We start from the raw sequence: 18,955 nt of genomic DNA, 5'->3' as shown, positions 1-18,955 counted from the left end.
TCTGGCTGCAAATCCAAAATCTTTGCTCTCAAAAACCAACAACGCTCTCAAAAAAAACAGCGCGTGCCCCGCCCACTACGTCCAAAACTCAATTTGTCACTTTTGGGATTGAGAGCAAAGGTTCTTTTTTTTAATGTGCAGTTTTTTTTTTTGCGATTTTTTTTTTTTTTTTTTTTTTTTTAGATCCTATTTTTTAATTATTTTTTTTAGCTTTTTTTTGAGAGTGTATATTTTTTGGAGAGCAAAGATTTTTATTTTGAGAGCAAAGATTTGGGATTTGCAGTGAGATAATTTACTTACAAACAATACATCTGCTCATGTAATAAAAACACAAATCTACCTTCATAACTAAGCTGAGGTACAATAATTTTAATTATAACCCCATATTGATCCTCAGCTTGATTGTATTTGAAGTCTTTTTGCGTTTATCAGGACTATTTCGTGTTATTTTTTCATCAGTAAAACACGTGACTTGAAATGTATGGAAGTACAATCTTTGTGATAATAGTTTATCAATCAGTATATTTAAAAATATATACAAAAAAGTACCCGTTTTTGCTGTACACACACACACACACACAAACTTAAGCGACTGTACTGTGGATATGCTTCAGACAGACTTCGAGCGTATCACAGGTCAAATGTTCAAAAATAAATATGCAATCAGGTGGCCCTCTGGCTTTAAACACTTTGTCAATCATTTATGGTTTGTGAAGTTGTAAATGTGAATGGCTTCACTTCGCCAATCAGTGGGAGCAACAGAATTAGTGCCGCAAAAAATAAATCTTTATGACACGACATTTATGGCCACTGTAGCTCATGATGCGTCGTTAGTTTTACTCACTGGACAATCATTACACCAGTAATGTAAAAGACAAAGGAAGGAAATAAACTAAGAGGCGTGGCCTTCTGCTCGAGCAAAGGAAAAAGCAAACTTAAAGGAAAAAAAAGTATTTTTAGAATACCCTTTTTATTTGAACTTGTTTTTAGGATGACACTTTTCATTTTCATTGATATTCACTGATCAGTGACAGAAATACTGGCGATTAAAGAGGTGAAATAAACCCTCTGAGCTCACACACGGCGCTCACTGGCCTCACAGGAATGTCAGGCGTATTGGTTGCCAGCCATTGTGTTGCTGTTTGTGTGTGCACGGTGCGGCATGTGTTGAAACCGGCGGTGCTGAGCTATGCGGTGGTCAGGTGGCTGCTGGGAGATTATAACCAGCTTCCCTTTGCTCTTTGAGCTTCTGTGTGTGCATGCTTCTCTCTGGACAATGTGGTTACGAGATACTTCTGGCAGGCCGGAGAACAGCGGAGCTTTAAGGTGATGCGTGTGTGCGTGTGTGTGTGTGTGTTGTGTGTGTGTGTGTGTGTGTGTGTGTGTGTGTGTGTGTGTGTCTGCATTCTGTGGCGTGCGTTCGTGCGTAACCAGAGACAGTGATTAAATGTTTTAAAGCACAGATGATCCAACAGGTGCTCTCTCTCTCTCTCTCTCTCTCTCTCTCTCTCTCTCTCTCTCTCTCTCTCTCTCTCTCTCTCTCTCTCTCTCTCTCTCTCTCTCTCTCCCATTATAAAAAGGGGAAAAAAACCAACATGGTGGTGTAAAACTTTAGAGCTGCTTTCACATTTGTGTTAAAACACACAGTGCACTTCTTTGCACACACACTTCATCAGGAGTATATATTTAAAATGTTGTGAAATGAAAATACGCTGCCAGACAATAAAGTTGTACTTTAGTGCCACCTGGCACTGACATGCATAGCTGTAAATTCATAGTTGTCGGTGATGACTGAAACTCAACAACTTTACAACAAACTCCACAACATTTGAATAGTTTTTATCAAACTAGTGTCACTGTGGTTCGTCCTCAAAATGATTCAATTCCTTTAAATCCTTTGTAATGTGTATTTGAAAGTCCTTGCATTTGGCTCAGGGAAACCCCAGTTCACCAAATCAACGCCAGCTTTGAGAGGCAGAAACACGGCATCTTACAACCGCCGCCCAACACATTTAAATAAATTAAACTCCAGCTTGCACTTGTTGACTCCACTTGTCACATGACAGGGGATTCAAAAAAATCGCACAGAGAACAAATAAGTTAAATAGAAGGTGTGAAAAACATTGAGCTCACTCTTTAGTCCGCTCGCTACCTGCTGGCTTCCACCATCAAACGAGAGCGAAGCACAAGACGAAGGAAAGAGAGAGAGAGAGGTGGATTTAAAAGGAGAGAGTGCATGCAAGAGAAGAGAGGAAGGAGTGAGAGGGAGAGGGGGGGAAATGACGCTATGGATTAACTGTCCTTCATGCTGAAAATATACATCCCCAGGCGCTTGGCACTGAATTATTAATTCAAATTTGTCAGAGAAAGAATGAGAGAAATCTATTGACGGGGAGACGGGCCCTTTAATGGTCTCATTAAAGAGGAGGCTTCCCACACCGGGCACCTTCTGTACTGCTGTAGGAGTTTTTGGGGCGATGGAGGGTTGGAGGGGGGGGGGGGGTACTTGACCCCCCAATGATTTTCTGTCACTTTATCATAAACAAGAAAGGTTGACATGCCCCTCCACCCCCCGACGCCTTCCCTCCACCGCCAAACAAACCCGGTGTGTAATTAGCCGAGGGGTGCAAAAGTGCAGTGAATGTAAACGAGGTTCACACGCACGCTTTGATAGAAAGAGACTACACACACACAGTATACGCTGACAGGTACGAATGCAATGTGGGGTGAGGTCCAGAGGACCCTGGAAGGTCCCCACGCAGGTACGGCCATATTGATTCCTAATTCATGCCTTTTTTAAAAAAAAAACAACTTGTTCCATCGCACCGCTCCATTACCTCAGATTAAACCAAACAGTGACTTATCTTCTGGATCGTCGTCCATTAGATTTGAGCCTGTCAGTCAAGCGTTAGCGTCATTAGCTGCATGTAGCTACGTGACTGGGGGTTATGGTAAAGTGGAGGGGTGTGTGTGGGTGGGGTGGGAGGTGGGGGGGGGTAAACTGTCTGTAAAATCCAGATGGCATTAGCAAGGTGAAAGAGCGGGGACCTGTGGGTGCACGCCGCCGTCCGAGGTCGGCTCAGTGAAAGGCGTTTGGTTCAGCCTCCAGGGGGCTAAAGAAAGGGGCAGTGTGTGTGTGTGTGTGTGTGTGTGTGTGTGTGTGTGTGTGTGTGTTGGGGTGTGTGTGGGGTCTAGAGGGACCACAGATTCATTGCTGATTCAAATCTCTTCGTATCCCTCTGGCAAGTACATTTTCATAATGCTGAGACAATGAGATATTTTTCTCCATACAATATCATTTCTATCACAGTGAGTATGCAGCTTCATAACAAGAACAGCAGCAAATGGGGTCAGTAGATACACAATATTTTCAGCCACAAAACACCAAAATAGACTAATTGTAGCAGCTTCTTTGCATCAATATGACACCATTTGAATGCCACCGTTAAAGTAGAGTAACACATGTCAAAAAGTCTGAACTACCTCTTTCATATTTATTCCTTCTGATATTACCCGCCCTGGCTGTCCATCTGTTAAAGGCCTTTAAGTCCATCACACACAGCTAAACAGAGGACCAAGACATACAGGATGTACATTTGTTTCCCTTCACCTCAGGATAAACCCCCAGCACCTTGCAGCCAGCATAGTCAATGAGGTGAGCTGCTCTCCTTCCTGCTCACAGCGCCTTCTCTCTTGTTTATTTTATGGGACCTAAGGCGCTTTTCCTTTCCTCTCAATATCTCTCGACCTCTCTCCATCGCCCCGCCGAGCCCGCCGACCCGTCCTTGGGCGACAGGACCGAACCAGCCGCTGCTAGTTTAGCAAAAACATAGCATCGTTGTCGGAGGAGGAGGTTGAGATTTGACTTAGTGCTTCTCCAACAGGACTGCGCAGGCGTCACTGTCTCTCACAGCCGCATGGCGTCCGGCCCCCGAGTGGCCGAAGGGAGGGAGGGGTTGAGCAAATTGAGCCTTCACGCTTTCTTCTAACACACTGACAACAGCCCGAACCCATCGGTGCCCACAGGTCTCCAGGAGCCGTCACACAGTTGATATTCTGCATTGTTTCTGCAGAGGATGTTCGGTCTCTGGACACTGAGCTCCATGTTAGCTTGAGGGCATGAAGCTGCACTTTAGCACTGGATGCTGGTGAAATAAAGGGTCACTTTGCAAGATGAAGGGTCACTGTTCAGGGCATGATAAGGTCTTTGTTAAATTATTAAACAGTAAAGGATGCTTCTTAAGATCCTTTCACTTCATTAGATGCTGAAAAAATACATTTCTAAATTAGCTACGACCGACAAATGCTCTGTATGCACATAAAACTGTCCACCAATATATATATATATATATATATATATATATATATATATATATATATATATATATATATATATATATATATATATATATAGTAGCAATAATCCACATAATGATTGATCTGCTCAGCAGACTTTTCATATGTACAAATAAGTACAATGAGATAATTAAAAAATGTGCACCATTATCTCCCATATTTAAATATGTTTAAATGATTATAGCTTTTTAACCCTGCATCTACAAATAGCAATGTTTTGTCTGTGCTTCAATGGACTGTTATCGGAGATCAACGATCAGCTGATCGTCCTCTTCTTGCCTCCTGTGATCGCCGTATGATGCTAGTTAGCGTTTTAGCCTTTGGTGGATCAAGTCTCAAAGAGCAACCATTTAATGTTAAGGGGCAATCAGCATCAGTTTACCCTGCCGTGTATTTTTACTCGCCTTCGAACACGGAGGCGTTGTATCTGAGGAAAGGGAATTCCCCAAATGGGACTCGGAGGAAAACAAGGAAGCTGAGCTCTCCGGGGAGAAGGGAAACTTGTTTGCTGGCAAGCGAGAGAAAGATGAGGGAAGCAGAGTCTTCTGTGGAGGAAAAAAACAGACACACACTTCCACGTAAAACGCTGTCAGTGGAATATTGATGCGAGCTGCTGCGTGTGTGTGTGTAGCTGGTGTGTGAGCTTGTGTACTTCATGACTTGATTGTGGTTCGAGGGTACAATGGGGGTAAAGGAGGTTGCTTCTCTCCAACACGAAGCCCATGCAGCGGTGCAGCGGGACTCAGATTACAGCTTAAGTGATGCCGTTAGCCGCGCGGCCGTTGCCCCTTGCCCCGTGAACCTTGTTTGCTTTGATTGCCCTCGCTGCCCTGTTTTTTAACACCACACTCACACACACTCACACACACACACGCACATTTCTGCGTGTAGCTGATTGTTGGCAGTCGTTTCGTCGTCACTTTTTCCCGTCAACCCACCCAGAGTCAAAGGTCGTTGGGTTTCTGCTCGTTCAACGCCTCTGTCTCTGATTGGAGCAGCGCGGCGAGGCAGATTAATAATGAATAAAGTAGCAGTGGACATTGTTGACTTGATAACAATCCAGTGAGGTGCAATAAAGAGGACTTGGCCTGGACACGGGTTCACAATCCTCGGTCTTTGAAGCACCGCTGCCGTAGTAAAAGGTGCGTCAGCTTTGATCGTATAAACGTCCCCATTGGAAGAGCAGGATGCCGGCCTACACAGGAAGTGACCAGTTTTTTTCCCACTCACGTTTAATTGGCCAAGTTTACTGACAGCGCTTGACTCAATAACTGTTTATGAGCCGAGAGTTTTACGTGTTGTTTTTGGACGAGGCAGGAAACACATGTTGTGAAGTTAGAGAGGCAGCATGTGACTGGTTTATTGATTGGGGCACTAAAAGTGTACCGTGAGGGACCGCGGTGTTGTTTTGTACAAGACGACGAGGCGGCAAGACGACTGGAAATGGGCGATAGCGCGATGACCAAATAGCAGGATGGAAAAGAGGTGTGGAGATAGTAAACGTGTGACATGTCAGGTGAATGACTCATGAGGTTTTTGCTTTCATAAAACACGAGTTGATCTTATAACTGCAACACAAAAGGTGTTTAACTGATCAAAATGAAGCAAATATAGTTTAAATCCAAATGTAGCAAATGATCATGTATGTGCAAAACTCATAATCAGCTTTTCCTGATCTTTTTCACTCCTCTTGTTGTTACAATGTGGTTCAAGTGTCAGCTCTTCCTCTCCTAAGATACTGCAGACTTTAGCTTCTTAACGCCACACACACACACACACACACACACACACACACACAGAGGGACGCAGTTTGCTTGAACTTGACACCAAGTGAGGGTTTTTTTTATGAAAATAATATTCTGGTCAGAGTTTCTGCACAGCACAGTGTCCATCAGCGAGATCAGAGTGTAGTGATGGAGCGAGTGTTTACACGAGTGAATGTGCTGTGTGTCTAAAATTCTGCATGTATCCCTGGAGCAGGTGGATGCAAAAGCACAAGCAGCACACACACACACACACACACACACACACACACACACACACACTCACAGCACAGAACACGTCTAATTAAAAAGCACAGCAGTGATTTCAGGGGCTCTGTGATAGAGAGAATGGATGAGTGAGAGTGTGTGTGTGTTAGTGTGCATGTGTGTGTGTGCGTGCGTGTGTGTGTGTGTGTGTGTGTGTGTGTGGGTCGTTGGCTTCAGCATGATCGCCCGTCAAAAGAAACAATGTATTCTGCGGGACCTCAGGGTTTCCATTTGAGTATTCAGACGCGGCGCTGCAACGAGCTGTGGCTGTTTTATGTGAAAAAAAAAGTTGATAATTAGTCCCACAGTGACTGAACAATGAGATGGAGAGCGAAGGGTGGAGGTGTGGGGGGTGTGTGTGTGTGTGTGTGTGTGTGTGTGTGTGTGTAGGGGGGAGCTAAGGGGAGCGCTTACCACACTTAATGCTCCGACCTGACACTGTCTGGGAATCATTGATCAATTGTTTCTTCTGGTTGTGTTTTCGACCCTTCAGTCTCTCCTTCAGCTCCTTTAATGATCACTGAATTACAATCAAAGCACTTTTATGATGCGATGAGCAGCTAAATATCAAGCTACATGTCTTAGTGTTTTTGTATTTATCGTTATTTGTGAGTAGGTCGTATAGGAGGAGTCGTTATCGAACTATTGTCATTTGGGCTTTTTCTTTTTTCAGAAGGTCTCATTTTTAAAGGGACTCTTGTAATAATTAGCAATTAAAATGATTTTTTTGCCTCACTTTCCACTAATTAGCTTGACAGAGACATTGGGTACTAATTCTCTGTAGTCCCCCCCCCCACCCTCCCTACACACACACACCATCCACCTCACATCCACACATACAGCCATCAAACACACACACACTCTTACACACACAGTGGAAATCAACACAGCAACCCGACATATGTTGCTGTGATCTGGGTTCACGTTGTCGTGTTGCTGCAGACGGTGACGTTGCTGCAGTGATTATATTTAACGTGACATGTTACAGGTAACTTTATCTTTCGTGCATCAGATTCCATTAAATATTTTATAGATTAAACAATTACCATGCGTAATAAGTACATTTGTAAAATATATTTGTATGTATCCGTAACACTACATTTTTAGACTTTTTGTTTTATGTTTTATTTGAAGGTTTTAATCTTTCTTTATTAATCAGTGGTTTGACCGAGTCTCATCAAAACTAAAATGATTTTATGGCATTAAAACCAGCAGCGCTGCAACGGAGACAGTTGTGTGTTTGTGTGTTTGTTTGTGGAACGTGTGGGTTTAAACTATTTGAAGGAATTGTGTTTTCTACAGTTAGAAACTGAGCACATGATGGATATTGTATTTATTAACTCCAGGTCTGAACTCAAACGGTGCAGTGGAGGGTTGTAGACTCTTTTTTTAAAAGACTTTTTGAGCCATTTAGAAACTTTTATTTCCGTGCATTCGCGAGATTTATTGTGCAAATAAAAACAAGTCCATTATGTTTCCCCTTGACCTGCGTAGGACGCCTGTGTGTTGCAGCCTGCAGCCCTCACTCCACCGCGTTGGCTTATGTAAGGCGCTATCAATGCGTCTCGGAGGTGTTGGTGGCGTGAAAGCCGCTGCAGGAGTCCGGGGGGGTCAGACAGCTGAGTGGCAGCAGGAAAAAGCACATGCCATGTTTGTTTGGAGGCTTCTTTGTCACCGGCCGCGCCCCCAACCCCCCTTTTCCTGCCCTCCTCTTGGCCTTATTTAGCCCCCACTGTGTCACCCAGAGGTCACAATGATCACGCACATGCACCACGCCAGCTCACACACACACAGGCAACACGGGAACAAACACACACACACACACGCACACACACATGCATATTGTAATCGCATGGTAGAGTGCATCATAGATGGAAGTGCCTTCAAGGACCTGCTTCTCATTCTCTAGACCTCATTAGCTGCTGATTTATCTCCCACTCCTTCCTCCTAATGCTCTGGGTGGGTGGATGGAGTGTGTGTGACTGTGGGAAGGGGGTACCATGTGAGAAATATGATGTGTATTTCCATGGATTAGTGTCTGTGTGTGTCTGTGTGTGTGTGTGTGGGAGAGAAAGGCAGACCTTTAGCGTTAAACGTGGTATATTTCAGTGTGGGTTGAGTCTGTGTGTTGGTCTGGAGGTGTCAACTAGACACAGGGACTCTGTCGTTCCACATTAGCGCACTGCGAGCACACTCAACCTGGGGTCAAACAGATTAATAAAAGATCAGGCACGCACACACACACACACACACACACAGCGCTGCCATCTGATTAAATATTCTGCAGCCCTGCGCTTCATAATCATGACAAGTACACGCGGCGCTCTTGTTCACCATTATCCATTTAGCACATTTTTGTCTTGTCTTGCAATAATCTGTTCAAACCCCCAGTGAGCTTATTATTGTCAAGGAGAAGTGCTTATAGCTGCGCGTAAAGGTGAGATTTTCCAAAGATGCAAAATGTATTTTTGACAAGGAATTAATAGGGAGAAAAGACTTCCCATCAATATGAATTCCTGCGCTTTTATTGCACCCTGCAGCTCAAGTGATTACTGTTTCACACCAGATTGACGCTCTTTTAAACACTGAATATATATTTTTCGAGGATAATTACATTCTGTTTTGTTATGATATAAAAGAGGAGGTGGCGACGTTGGGTTAAGGAGCAGCGCTGGTATTAATATGACTGTAACGCTGCCCTACATAATTCATTCACTCCTGGGGAATGAATCTCTTGGGTGGAGAACCTTTTTTTTTTTTGCGGCTTTACCTGATTCCCTTTACATCGCTGTCTCAAGAGATGATTATCAGGGGGAAGAAGTGGATGGAGGGATATTTCATCATGCGTTTCTTTTTAAAGTAAAAAAAAAAGAAGAAGGAAAAAAGACAACAACCAAACATGACATTGCAGCGCTTTCCCCTGAGAATACAAAGGATTCAAAGCGTTTTGTCTTTGAAATATGACCCATAATGCCCCACGCCAGGATACTGGGACACTATAAAACTGTCTTGAATTATAGTTTCTGCCATAATGAGTTGAAATGAGACATGAAGGCCGAAATGTGGGACTAGATATGCATTCAATCTAGCCGCAGTAAGTGGATCATGTTGCCTTTTGAAACTCAATCAGCTGTGTGAGGCATGGCGGCTTGTAATTCTTGGCCTTGTTCAGTTTCTGTGGTATAATTTGTCACTTATTTACTCTTTCAATTCAATTCAGTTCATTTTGTAGAGCCCAAAATCAATTCATGTGACCAGAATGAGCAACGTGACAGCGTTGCAGCACATCACATGAAGACCTCGTGTGCTTTCCCGCAGCACTCCCAGAGATCGCTTCATGTCACCTCATCTAAACTCTGTGTTTCCTTTCTTGCCTTGCAGATGTGAAGAACCTGGAGAACTTCCACCTGGTGGAGAGCGTGCAGGAGCAGGTCAACGCGGCGCTGCTGGACTACGTCATGTGCAACTACCCGCAGCAAACGGACAAGTTCGGCCAGCTGCTCCTCCGGCTGCCAGAGATCCGAGCCATCAGCCTGCAGGCTGAAGAATACCTTTACTACAAGCACCTGAACGGCGACGTGCCCTGCAACAACCTGCTCATCGAGATGCTTCACGCCAAGAGGGCTTAGGAGGGGACCGCGTTACCCATAATGCAGCTGTGCAGACATCCGGAGAGGTTTTTTTTTGCCGCAACACTAAAAAAGAAACTCTGAATAACTGAACCTCCAGCTCAGACTGAGTGATGACCTGGAGGATGGAGAGCAGAGAGAGTGTGTGAGCAGCTCTTGTCTACATTAAGCTCATGTTGATCTCCTGGAGTACAGATGTGGACAAACACACATGCGTAGAGACACAGCGTGCACACACACACACACACACACACAGCATATGGATCCCTTCATTGAAAAAAAATATGTTTAAAAAAAAAAGTCTGAATGAACAGCCGCATCTCCTCAACCACACAGACAAAAAAAGACAATACTGAATGAAAAAAACAAACAAACACTTGAAACAAACACTGCATTTGGCACCGGATGGGATCTGATCGTCTGTACAGACGATGACGACCGGCAGGCTGCAACTTAAAGAACTAACAACCCTCCAGTGTTTTAGAGCTGGTGACATTGTGAGAGGCTTTTTGTGCTGAGGAAGGAAACTGAGTGACACAGTCCATCTGTCAGGCAGCGAGGAGGCTACAGAGCTGGCTTCTTCTGGTTGATGCTCCTCTCTCTCTCTCTCTCTCTCTCTCTCTCTCTCTCTCTCTCTCTCTCTCTCTCTCTCTCTCTCTCTCTCTCTCTCTCTCTCTCTCTCTCTCTCTCTCTCTCTCTCTCTCTCTCTCTCTCTTTCTCTCTTTCTCTCTTTCTCTCTCTCTCTCTCTCTCTCTCTCTCTTTCTCTCTTTCTCTCTCTCTCTCTCTCTCTCTCTCTGGATCCGGCTTCTCGCTGTCGTTGGTACTGTGAAGACAAATGGAGACGCAGTCGACCAGCTCTTTCCCTCCCTTCACATCTGCTCTTTGGACTCACTCGTGACGCTTGATCTGAACTAGAAAAGGCGACTTGACGGTTTACACATAAACGTCTAAAAAAAGAGGGAAATTCTTTCATGAACAAAATGATAAATAGGCCGATGAGGAAGAAAAATACAGTTTTTTCTTCTCATGAAATGGTCATCTGCTCCTCGTGGTCAGCTTGTGGTTCCTCTTTCTTATTCCACCATCCAAATCATCTTAAACTATGTACCTCAGAAAGACCAGTGTTAAATAAATTCAATTAATAATGTCAGCTGAAACAATTGTATTTATAGCCCTTTTCCTGCAAAAAAAAGAAGAAGAAACCCCCCCTGTTTTATTATTTCATTACTGGAACAAACAAAGTGATTCTGGAGACGGACCGACCCGCCTTTGTCCAGAAAGACCAAAGCTTGCTGCAGAACAGAAGAAGGAAATGACAAAAAACCTTAATAATCAGTATTATAAGAGTAAAAAAAAAAGATTTTTGATGTCACAGTTATGTGAGTCTTGCCTTATTTCATTACCATGCTAGATAACCGTGCAGATGTGAATGAAAATATGTACAAATATATATATAAAGTATTAATGTTGTAAAAATTAAAAAAAAGAATAATTCAACAGGTGTTTACATTAATATGGTCATATGGGAGAGAACTGTGATGAAGCATAAATTGCAAAGCAATGATTTCCTAAAAAATGAAAACAACGAAATGAAAAAAAGATCCTCTGGTTTTGCTTTTTTTGGTGTGTGTACAGTGTTTTGTTTTTTATTTGTTTGGAGCAGTACTTAAATTATGTCGTGAGACACTAAAATCAAAAAGGAATCACACTTAAAATATTAATTTCTCTCTGTGTCTGCTGGCATTCAAGCGTTTGTTTCTTAAGCGTTGCTGTATACGGATTCACTTTCAACCTTTTTGTAGACTTTTTTCTTTTTTATTTACAGTGCTTTGACCTGTTTTTCTGTACAGTATGTCACTGGTTACGCTTAATAATGAAGATAATTTATTGCGTCTCTGAGTTTCCATCTTTGTGTTACATGACGTGAGGTGTCCGCACCAGAATAAATTTGTTTACTGTAGCATGTTCTCGTTTTGTTTCCACGAGGAGTTCAGTGACGCCGGTCTGGAGCAAAAATAATGGCGAAAGGGAGAAAAAGAAAAAAAAAAAATCACCGCAATTTCTTTGTCTTTTAAATGTTTTTGCAAGTCAGTACATTGAAAAGACTATTGTATTTAAGTATGTATGACAGATGTTCCTGCCAGCTTCCTTCTCCACCTGATGATTTGCTCTTAAACCAAAGACTGCATCCTGTCCTCTGTGAGCTCTTCTCGTGCTGCGTCCAAAATGAACAAGAAACTTGTTTTAGGTTCATTTCTCTTTAAAAAAAAAAACTTATTTTCATGTGGAGCTTTTCACGTCCTGTAGTTGTTGTTACTGGGTTTTTTTCTTGCCTCCCACAACAACCTGTGGTGCTCATTTGTTTACCTGTCAGCGTTTGTTAATTACTGTAAGTCATAAAACGACCAAAAGTCTTTCAATGGCGTGTTTGATGTACAGAAGAAAAACTTCTAGTCGAGAAGCAGTTCCTGGTCCTTCACCTCGTTAATTAACTGATCAGACAATCTTCTATCACCCACTTTTTTAAAGTTGTGTTTAGTTTCTGCAGCTGCCTTGGACTTCCTGTGACACACAGGTGACCTCTGACCCACACACAGGCCACGCAGCCGTGCACATCAATAACACTTGAATGTTGCACGCACCAACAGACGCTTGTCTTGAGATGAGGTTGAGTAAAAGTTTTGGAGGAAGACTTTTCCGACACTTCGGCTGTACGAAGTTAAAGGAAATGTTGAGGAATCTGTTTGATTTACAACCTGCCATTCAAGAGTGACCATCGACACAGACTGTACTTTACCGAGGACTTTAACGACGACTACCTTTGTGCGTCCACGCGCTCACACGTGACACACAAAGCATCACAATGCTGTTTGTCCTCCTGCTTGTCATGACTTTGCCCTCCTGCTGACGTTACAGTCGCCCCCCGTCACGAGGACTGTCTCTCTGAGGCAAAATGAATTTTTCCTCATATTTCAATAAATAATTATTATGCTTATAACACCAGAATCTCACTTCCTGCACACACACACACACACACACACACACACACACACACACACACACACACACACACACACACACACACACACACACACACTAACACTGTCCACTTCTATTATATGTTTTTTTTCTTGTGGGAAAAAATGAAAAGCTTGAATATCATTTTAGTGAAACATGCAGGAATGAGACTCAGAGGAGAAATCAGTTGTTTTGCTTCATCTTTTTTTTCCATTTTGGTCTTTTTTTGATAGTTTGACAGTCGAGCGACGGGAAACCAGAGGAGACAAAAGAGGCCTGTGATAAAAAGTGTCCACCTGAATCTAATGGGTCACATAAACGCCCCATTACACACTTTACTTGACAACTTACAGTAACACTTTCACAAGCAAATACACAGCAAGTGAAGCCGTGAAGGAGAATATAGCATGAAACACCAAATAAAAACAAACAATGAACTTTGAGTGAAAGCTCGTAAAATTAAGTTAAGATTGAAAACCCTAAATGAGGCACTTTGTTCATTATCATGCACTGGAACTTAAAAAAAAAGGTACAAATCTGGAAATAAGGTTTGCAACACAGATCTGCCAAATATTCCTGCATCTCCACATTAATCACAGCTGAACGTTTGTTAAAGAAAAAGGAGATGCGATACAGAGGAATCATTTCACCGACTGATTAAAAATAATAAAATAACAACAAAAACAGAATCCCAACATAAAAACTACAACACGGTCAACATCCAGGTCGGTCCACGAGGCCGCGGCTCTTCTGGGGGGCGGGGCTACGAGGGAAACAGGAAGCTGAGAACTCCAGCTCCATGGGAACATGAAGGCTGCAGCCGGCCGGCGAGGCCCCGCCCACCGAGGGAGGAGCCTCCTGGATGGAGACGGGGAAGAGGTCAGAGGTCAAGGTCAAGTTAGGAAAACAACATCTGACAATGTCGTGACAGTGAATGCTGAGGCCGTGCAACGCACCGCTGGATGCAACCTTGTGGAAATCCTCTCGCTCCAATTTTAATACCCAGCATGCCCCATTCTGACAATGTTTTGGCATAAACGATGTAATTTTTCCATTTTTGAATCGAACAACAGTTTTATTAGGATAAAGCCTCTGACTTTACACAACATGCATGTGACTCTAGTGTGTTCTCAAAGTAATATAAATAATGAAATAGCAGAATATTACCAACCTTATTAACAAGGTTAAAATATATACCTAAAAATAAATCAAACAATTTTATGTCAAAAGAAATTGGAATTAAAAGACAGCATTGGTATTAATACATTGAATATAATAATATAATATTTTACTGATCTATGTATCTGCCTTCATGAAGCGATGGTTAATAATCTAAAGACCTTCACTTCTTACATTTTCTTTAATCATGTACAGTGAAAACAAATGAACGATTTTCATAATTACTTTGTATTTTTATATTTTACAAGACATCAAACACGACAGACTGATCAAACAAGAAAAGCCAAATTATTTAAAACGATGCAACCGACTGCCACATTGCTCTCAATGAGAAATATTCATGTCTTCTAATGTTTTAGATTTTAATCCAACATGTCCATTTTGAGGTTATAATGTTGTTCTTTTGAGTATCGAAGGTGTTAAAAAATGAGTGTAATAACAAAGAATCTCAATGTTTTAATGTCTCTTGTATCATAATAACAAACACAACTTTTCACATCTATTCCTTTTTATTTCCTCATGAAGCAAATGACACGAGAGTGCGTTTTAGTGCCGCGGTGTCGGTGATGGTGTTCACTTCTCTGCAGCATTAAGGATGCCGGTCACAGCCGAGCGGGAGGCCAGCTCCATCCCCGGCACACAGCGCAGCAACACTCACTCGGAGCTTGGCTTGCAGTGCCTGGCCTCCTGTCTGTAAATGTGTTAAACCTGCTTTCACTCGGCCCGAATTTGTATAAATAATGTATATACATTTATCCGCGGACTCTAACAAGTGCAGCCTCAGGTGAAAATACTCAGAAATGCATGCTATGCGCATCCCCGAAGGTGGACATCAGCTCCAAACCGACCAACTCAAAAGATAAACCACACAGAGAGCAAGAAAGAAGAAAAAAACACAAATGAATAACTTGCCAAAAGCAACATAAACACACACACACACACACTGTGTTTTTCTTCTTCACACACACACACACACACACACAGATGCAGCGCTGTCAGTTTCTAAGCAAGTTTTCCTCTCCGTCACACAAACAGCCCCTAGTTGTGTCTACCAGTGTTGTGTGTGAAGCTTTTAAACTCTGGAACCACATCACTCGTGTTTACCGAGATGCGCTTGTGTGTTTCCCTGCATTGTCAAAGAGAAAGAGATCGAGGGCACAAGAAAAAAAACAAACGCACTTGGAAGTGTTCCAAGACGGAAGAAGAGATGCAACTGAACGCTGGAACCGGCTGAACGGGTTTCAGAGCAGGACCGGAGGCTGCGGAGAGCTGCAGAACCACGATATGAAATGAAACACCCACCCGGCGCCACACGGTGGCAAAACCAGTGGAATAATCTAATCACCACACAACCAGTGACTTTATAATGTAATATAATGTTTCAACACAACTCACTTCCTGTAGATTCTTTATTTAAATCTTTCTGCGAGCGAGCGCTAAATATGAACAAAAAGCATCCTGCCTGTTGGAGCTTCATGTCTTGTATCCTCAGTATTTAGCAGCTCTGTTTGTTGTGCTGCTAAACCAAGAAGTCACCTCAAAATAAAAAAGACCTTCCCAGCAGATAAATTTAAACATTATCGCATAAAAACGCAGCATCAAAACCAGCACTGCCCATCTTCATACGCTTCATTATCGAGTGACCTTGAGTTATTACTGGACCTGCAGTTCAGTTCTGGGAAGTTGAGACAAAGGTATTTTTAGTTTCTGTCATTCATCATGAATCATTAAACAAAAGAAACATGAGAGCATTGGCCGTTATTTGGATGTGATATCAGAGTGTTGGAGTTCATAAAGACGTAAAATGAACTGCATTTTATTCAGATTGAGCCTCGTATTTCACCAAACTCTCGATGTTAACGTTTGTCTGAATTGAAATAATCTCTAAATTGAAGGGAAGAAAACACTTATTGATGAATAAAGTGGTTTATTCATCCGTCTTTAGTGGTGAAACTGGGGGAGGCTCACAGGTGAAGAACAAGGAAGCTGCAGAGAAACAGCACAAATCTTCAGAGAGGCAATTAGTCAACTTTCTAATCACTTATACCAAACAGCGACTGGGGGACCCATTGTTTGGCGGCCTGATGGACAAACTTTAAAAATGTAAAGATCAAATTAATAGGCTGGCATTGTTAATGGGAACGCTCACTATTGTAATGCAAAAGCCTCACTGTGGCATGCAAAGCAAATACACTGAGGTTTGGAGATGGAACGGTTCGAAGGCCGCTGCCGTTTCATTTCAAAGCATGCATTATACATCATTGTGCATAAAGAGAAAGCCTACAGCATTATGACGGTTTTTTTCCACGATGATTATCCTTTATTAGTCGTTAAAAAGAGAGCGAGAGAGGGGGAGAGAGAGAGGGAAAATACAACTTTTAAGCACCTGAACCTCGCTGCCAGCATTCCATTAATTGCCTGCACAATGGGGAGAGCCTTTGGAGATTTTTCAATTTCAAAAAATGAGGAGCGTTCATTCAGTCGTGCTCATGTTATACCAGCACTTAAATCCTACACAGCTCACATAAAAAAGGACTCAAGGTTGCATCCGATTGAAAGCCTCCAACTACAGCCACTTCAGAAATCCATTTAGCAAGCGGGGGGTTAGAACATCTAATTCAAACAGAGTCGCCCTGTTAAAACGGTTGCGCCAATGTCTCTTAAAAACACATACAAACACACACATACACACACACACTTTCAGGCACACACTCTGCTCCTCTGTTTGTTTGGCTCCATTGTAGGAAAGATGAACCTGGCACATACTATCGAGAGATGACACAAAGAATTAATCTTGCCAGACCTCAGCCAAGTGCCGAAGGTGAACGCTTGACTGCGCGTGGAATCTTGACCTTTGCCCCCACGGTGTCAAAAAAAAAAAAGAGCTCTAAGGGAATATCAAAGAAAGAGGAGCGTCTGTAATAACACGACGACCTGGATGTCACGACACTGCTCTTCTGCTGCACAATCACGGGGTAACACTATGTTTTCTGATTGAAAAAACATTATATTTGTGGAAATAGAGACAATATAATATATAATATATATATATACCTTCGTAACGTTAGTTTTCAGTGGCCTGACTTTCCTCCCAAAATGGCGTTAAAATCAGTTTGTCTGCAACCATAAGAGTTTTAGTTTTTTTCTTCTGCAAAGTGCCACATAAATGCTGCAAAACAAAGAAAGAAGTACATACATCTGCAAAAAATAAAAATACTGTATATCCTTGAAAGTACCACGTTCCATCCCCATGACAAACGCACAAGATTCAGCCTGAATTAAGTGTGTGTCCATGTGTGTTTCTCCTGGTGTGTACATGTGTGTGTCCACAGACGGATGTACATATCTTTGCATGTGTCTCATACTTCTGCCGGTCTGTTGGTGAGATAAATATCAAAAGCCTTTAGAGGAATCAAGCAGTTAGAAACTTTCCTTTCATCCTTCCCTCCCTCCTTCCCTCCTTTCTTTCCTTCTCTGTTTCAGAGCGTCACAGACAACTGCTGCCAGGCCTTCACATGCAAACAGCTGTTCTCGGATTGTCACCGTGATGGGAAGCTGATTATTTAGTCTGCTGTGTCTCCTCTGGGAGCTACTGAGGACTCTTGAGAAGCTAAAGGTCCTTCGCCAGAGGCAGCAAATAACACTGTAATAGACGTTCCTATGAATGAACATCACAGACTTAAACATGGCGGTGAAAAAGGGAGCGCACGAGCCTCAGGAAAGACCTTTTGGGAACATAAGGTCAGCATCTGCTTGGAGCTGTGGCTCCGCCTTGGAGAGGCCAGGAGTTAAGTGTAACAGGGAAGAGACTGTCTCTCATCACCTGGAGGCCTCCGGTTGTCGAGCTGCTGTTGATCAAACAAGCTTTACCTGACGAGGCCTGGACCCACTCCGCTGAATCACTCATTTTCACCTCTATTAAATCAATATTGTTAACATTTGATTGTTGCGATCCGGTGCTTTCTGGTTACGGAGCTAAAAAGAACAATGTGTGTGTGTGTGTGCAGGCTTTGTTGTGGACCTCTGTTGAATATCATTACATGGTCTGGTACTGGTTGCTGATAGAGCACGGCCCAGCATACATGACAGTGTGTCTTCTATGAATACCACATGACCAGGTGTAAAATTAGTGGTACGATCCAGAGAGAGACGATCTGCTGGGTTGAACATTAAAAACATTAAAACCGCTGCTCAGAGACTCAGAGAGAGAAAAGACATGGACATAATAAAGCTGAAAAATAGATGAAAAGATAAATAAATATAGGTTCAAACCGTTTCAAATACATGCACTTTCATTTTTGTAACTTTTTTTGTATTTTTCAAATCAGAATCGGTGAAGAAATGACAGAGATAGAGAAAAGAAAGAAGACATGTTCTGTGTCTGATCACGATGCTAATACAACAACGCATTGGCTAATGTCCTAACACAACTCTGGATGCAACAGCTTTGTTGACTTGACCTCCAACATCCAACACAACGCTGACAGCGAGTACAGTCGTCTGCTGCAGCTGCTCTTTACTGGCATTTGACAGCTTCTCTCTCTGGCGCGTCCCAGAGCCTCATCGCGCACGAGCGGCTCAGACTCTAATGTGAGGTGAGCGATGTGAGGTGAGGCGAGGCTGTGAAGCCCGAGGCTGAACAACCAAAGCACAGGTCAGAGATCGGATCAATACCGGCTCGGCCACGGCGGACTGAGGGTCGGGCTGCCGGGCAGAAAAGAGACGCTTCTGTTTTGCCTTCA

The 18,955-nt window shown here is 42.8% G+C and overlaps 2 protein-coding genes across 2 annotated transcripts in view; one reads left to right on the top strand and one right to left on the bottom strand.

The window, feature by feature from the left end:
• The window catches only part of nr5a2 (nuclear receptor subfamily 5, group A, member 2), a 58,989-nt gene extending 48,333 nt beyond the window's left edge, over positions 1 to 10,656 (top strand). Inside the window, exon 7 of the mRNA XM_068589628.1 lies at positions 9,768 to 10,656. Coding sequence (XP_068445729.1) covers positions 9,768 to 10,015 — 248 coding nt within the window. The 3' untranslated portion in view covers positions 10,016 to 10,656. The remainder of the gene's footprint in view (positions 1 to 9,767) is intronic.
• A 2,615-nt stretch (positions 10,657 to 13,271) lies between these two features.
• LOC137793796 (adhesion G-protein coupled receptor D2) overlaps positions 13,272 to 18,955 on the bottom strand; it is a 72,121-nt gene continuing 66,437 nt past the window's right edge. Inside the window, exon 23 of the mRNA XM_068590153.1 lies at positions 13,272 to 13,892. Coding sequence (XP_068446254.1) covers positions 13,749 to 13,892 — 144 coding nt within the window. The 3' untranslated portion in view covers positions 13,272 to 13,748. The remainder of the gene's footprint in view (positions 13,893 to 18,955) is intronic.

This window comes from Clinocottus analis, unplaced genomic scaffold, assembly GCF_023055335.1.
Source record: "Clinocottus analis isolate CAN_PGR_092001 unplaced genomic scaffold, fCliAna1.0.p SCAF_23, whole genome shotgun sequence".
Classification (NCBI taxonomy): Eukaryota; Metazoa; Chordata; class Actinopteri; order Perciformes; family Cottidae; genus Clinocottus; species Clinocottus analis.
Note: the sequence above shows the minus strand (reverse complement) of the source record. Positions and strands in the feature narration are given on the sequence as shown.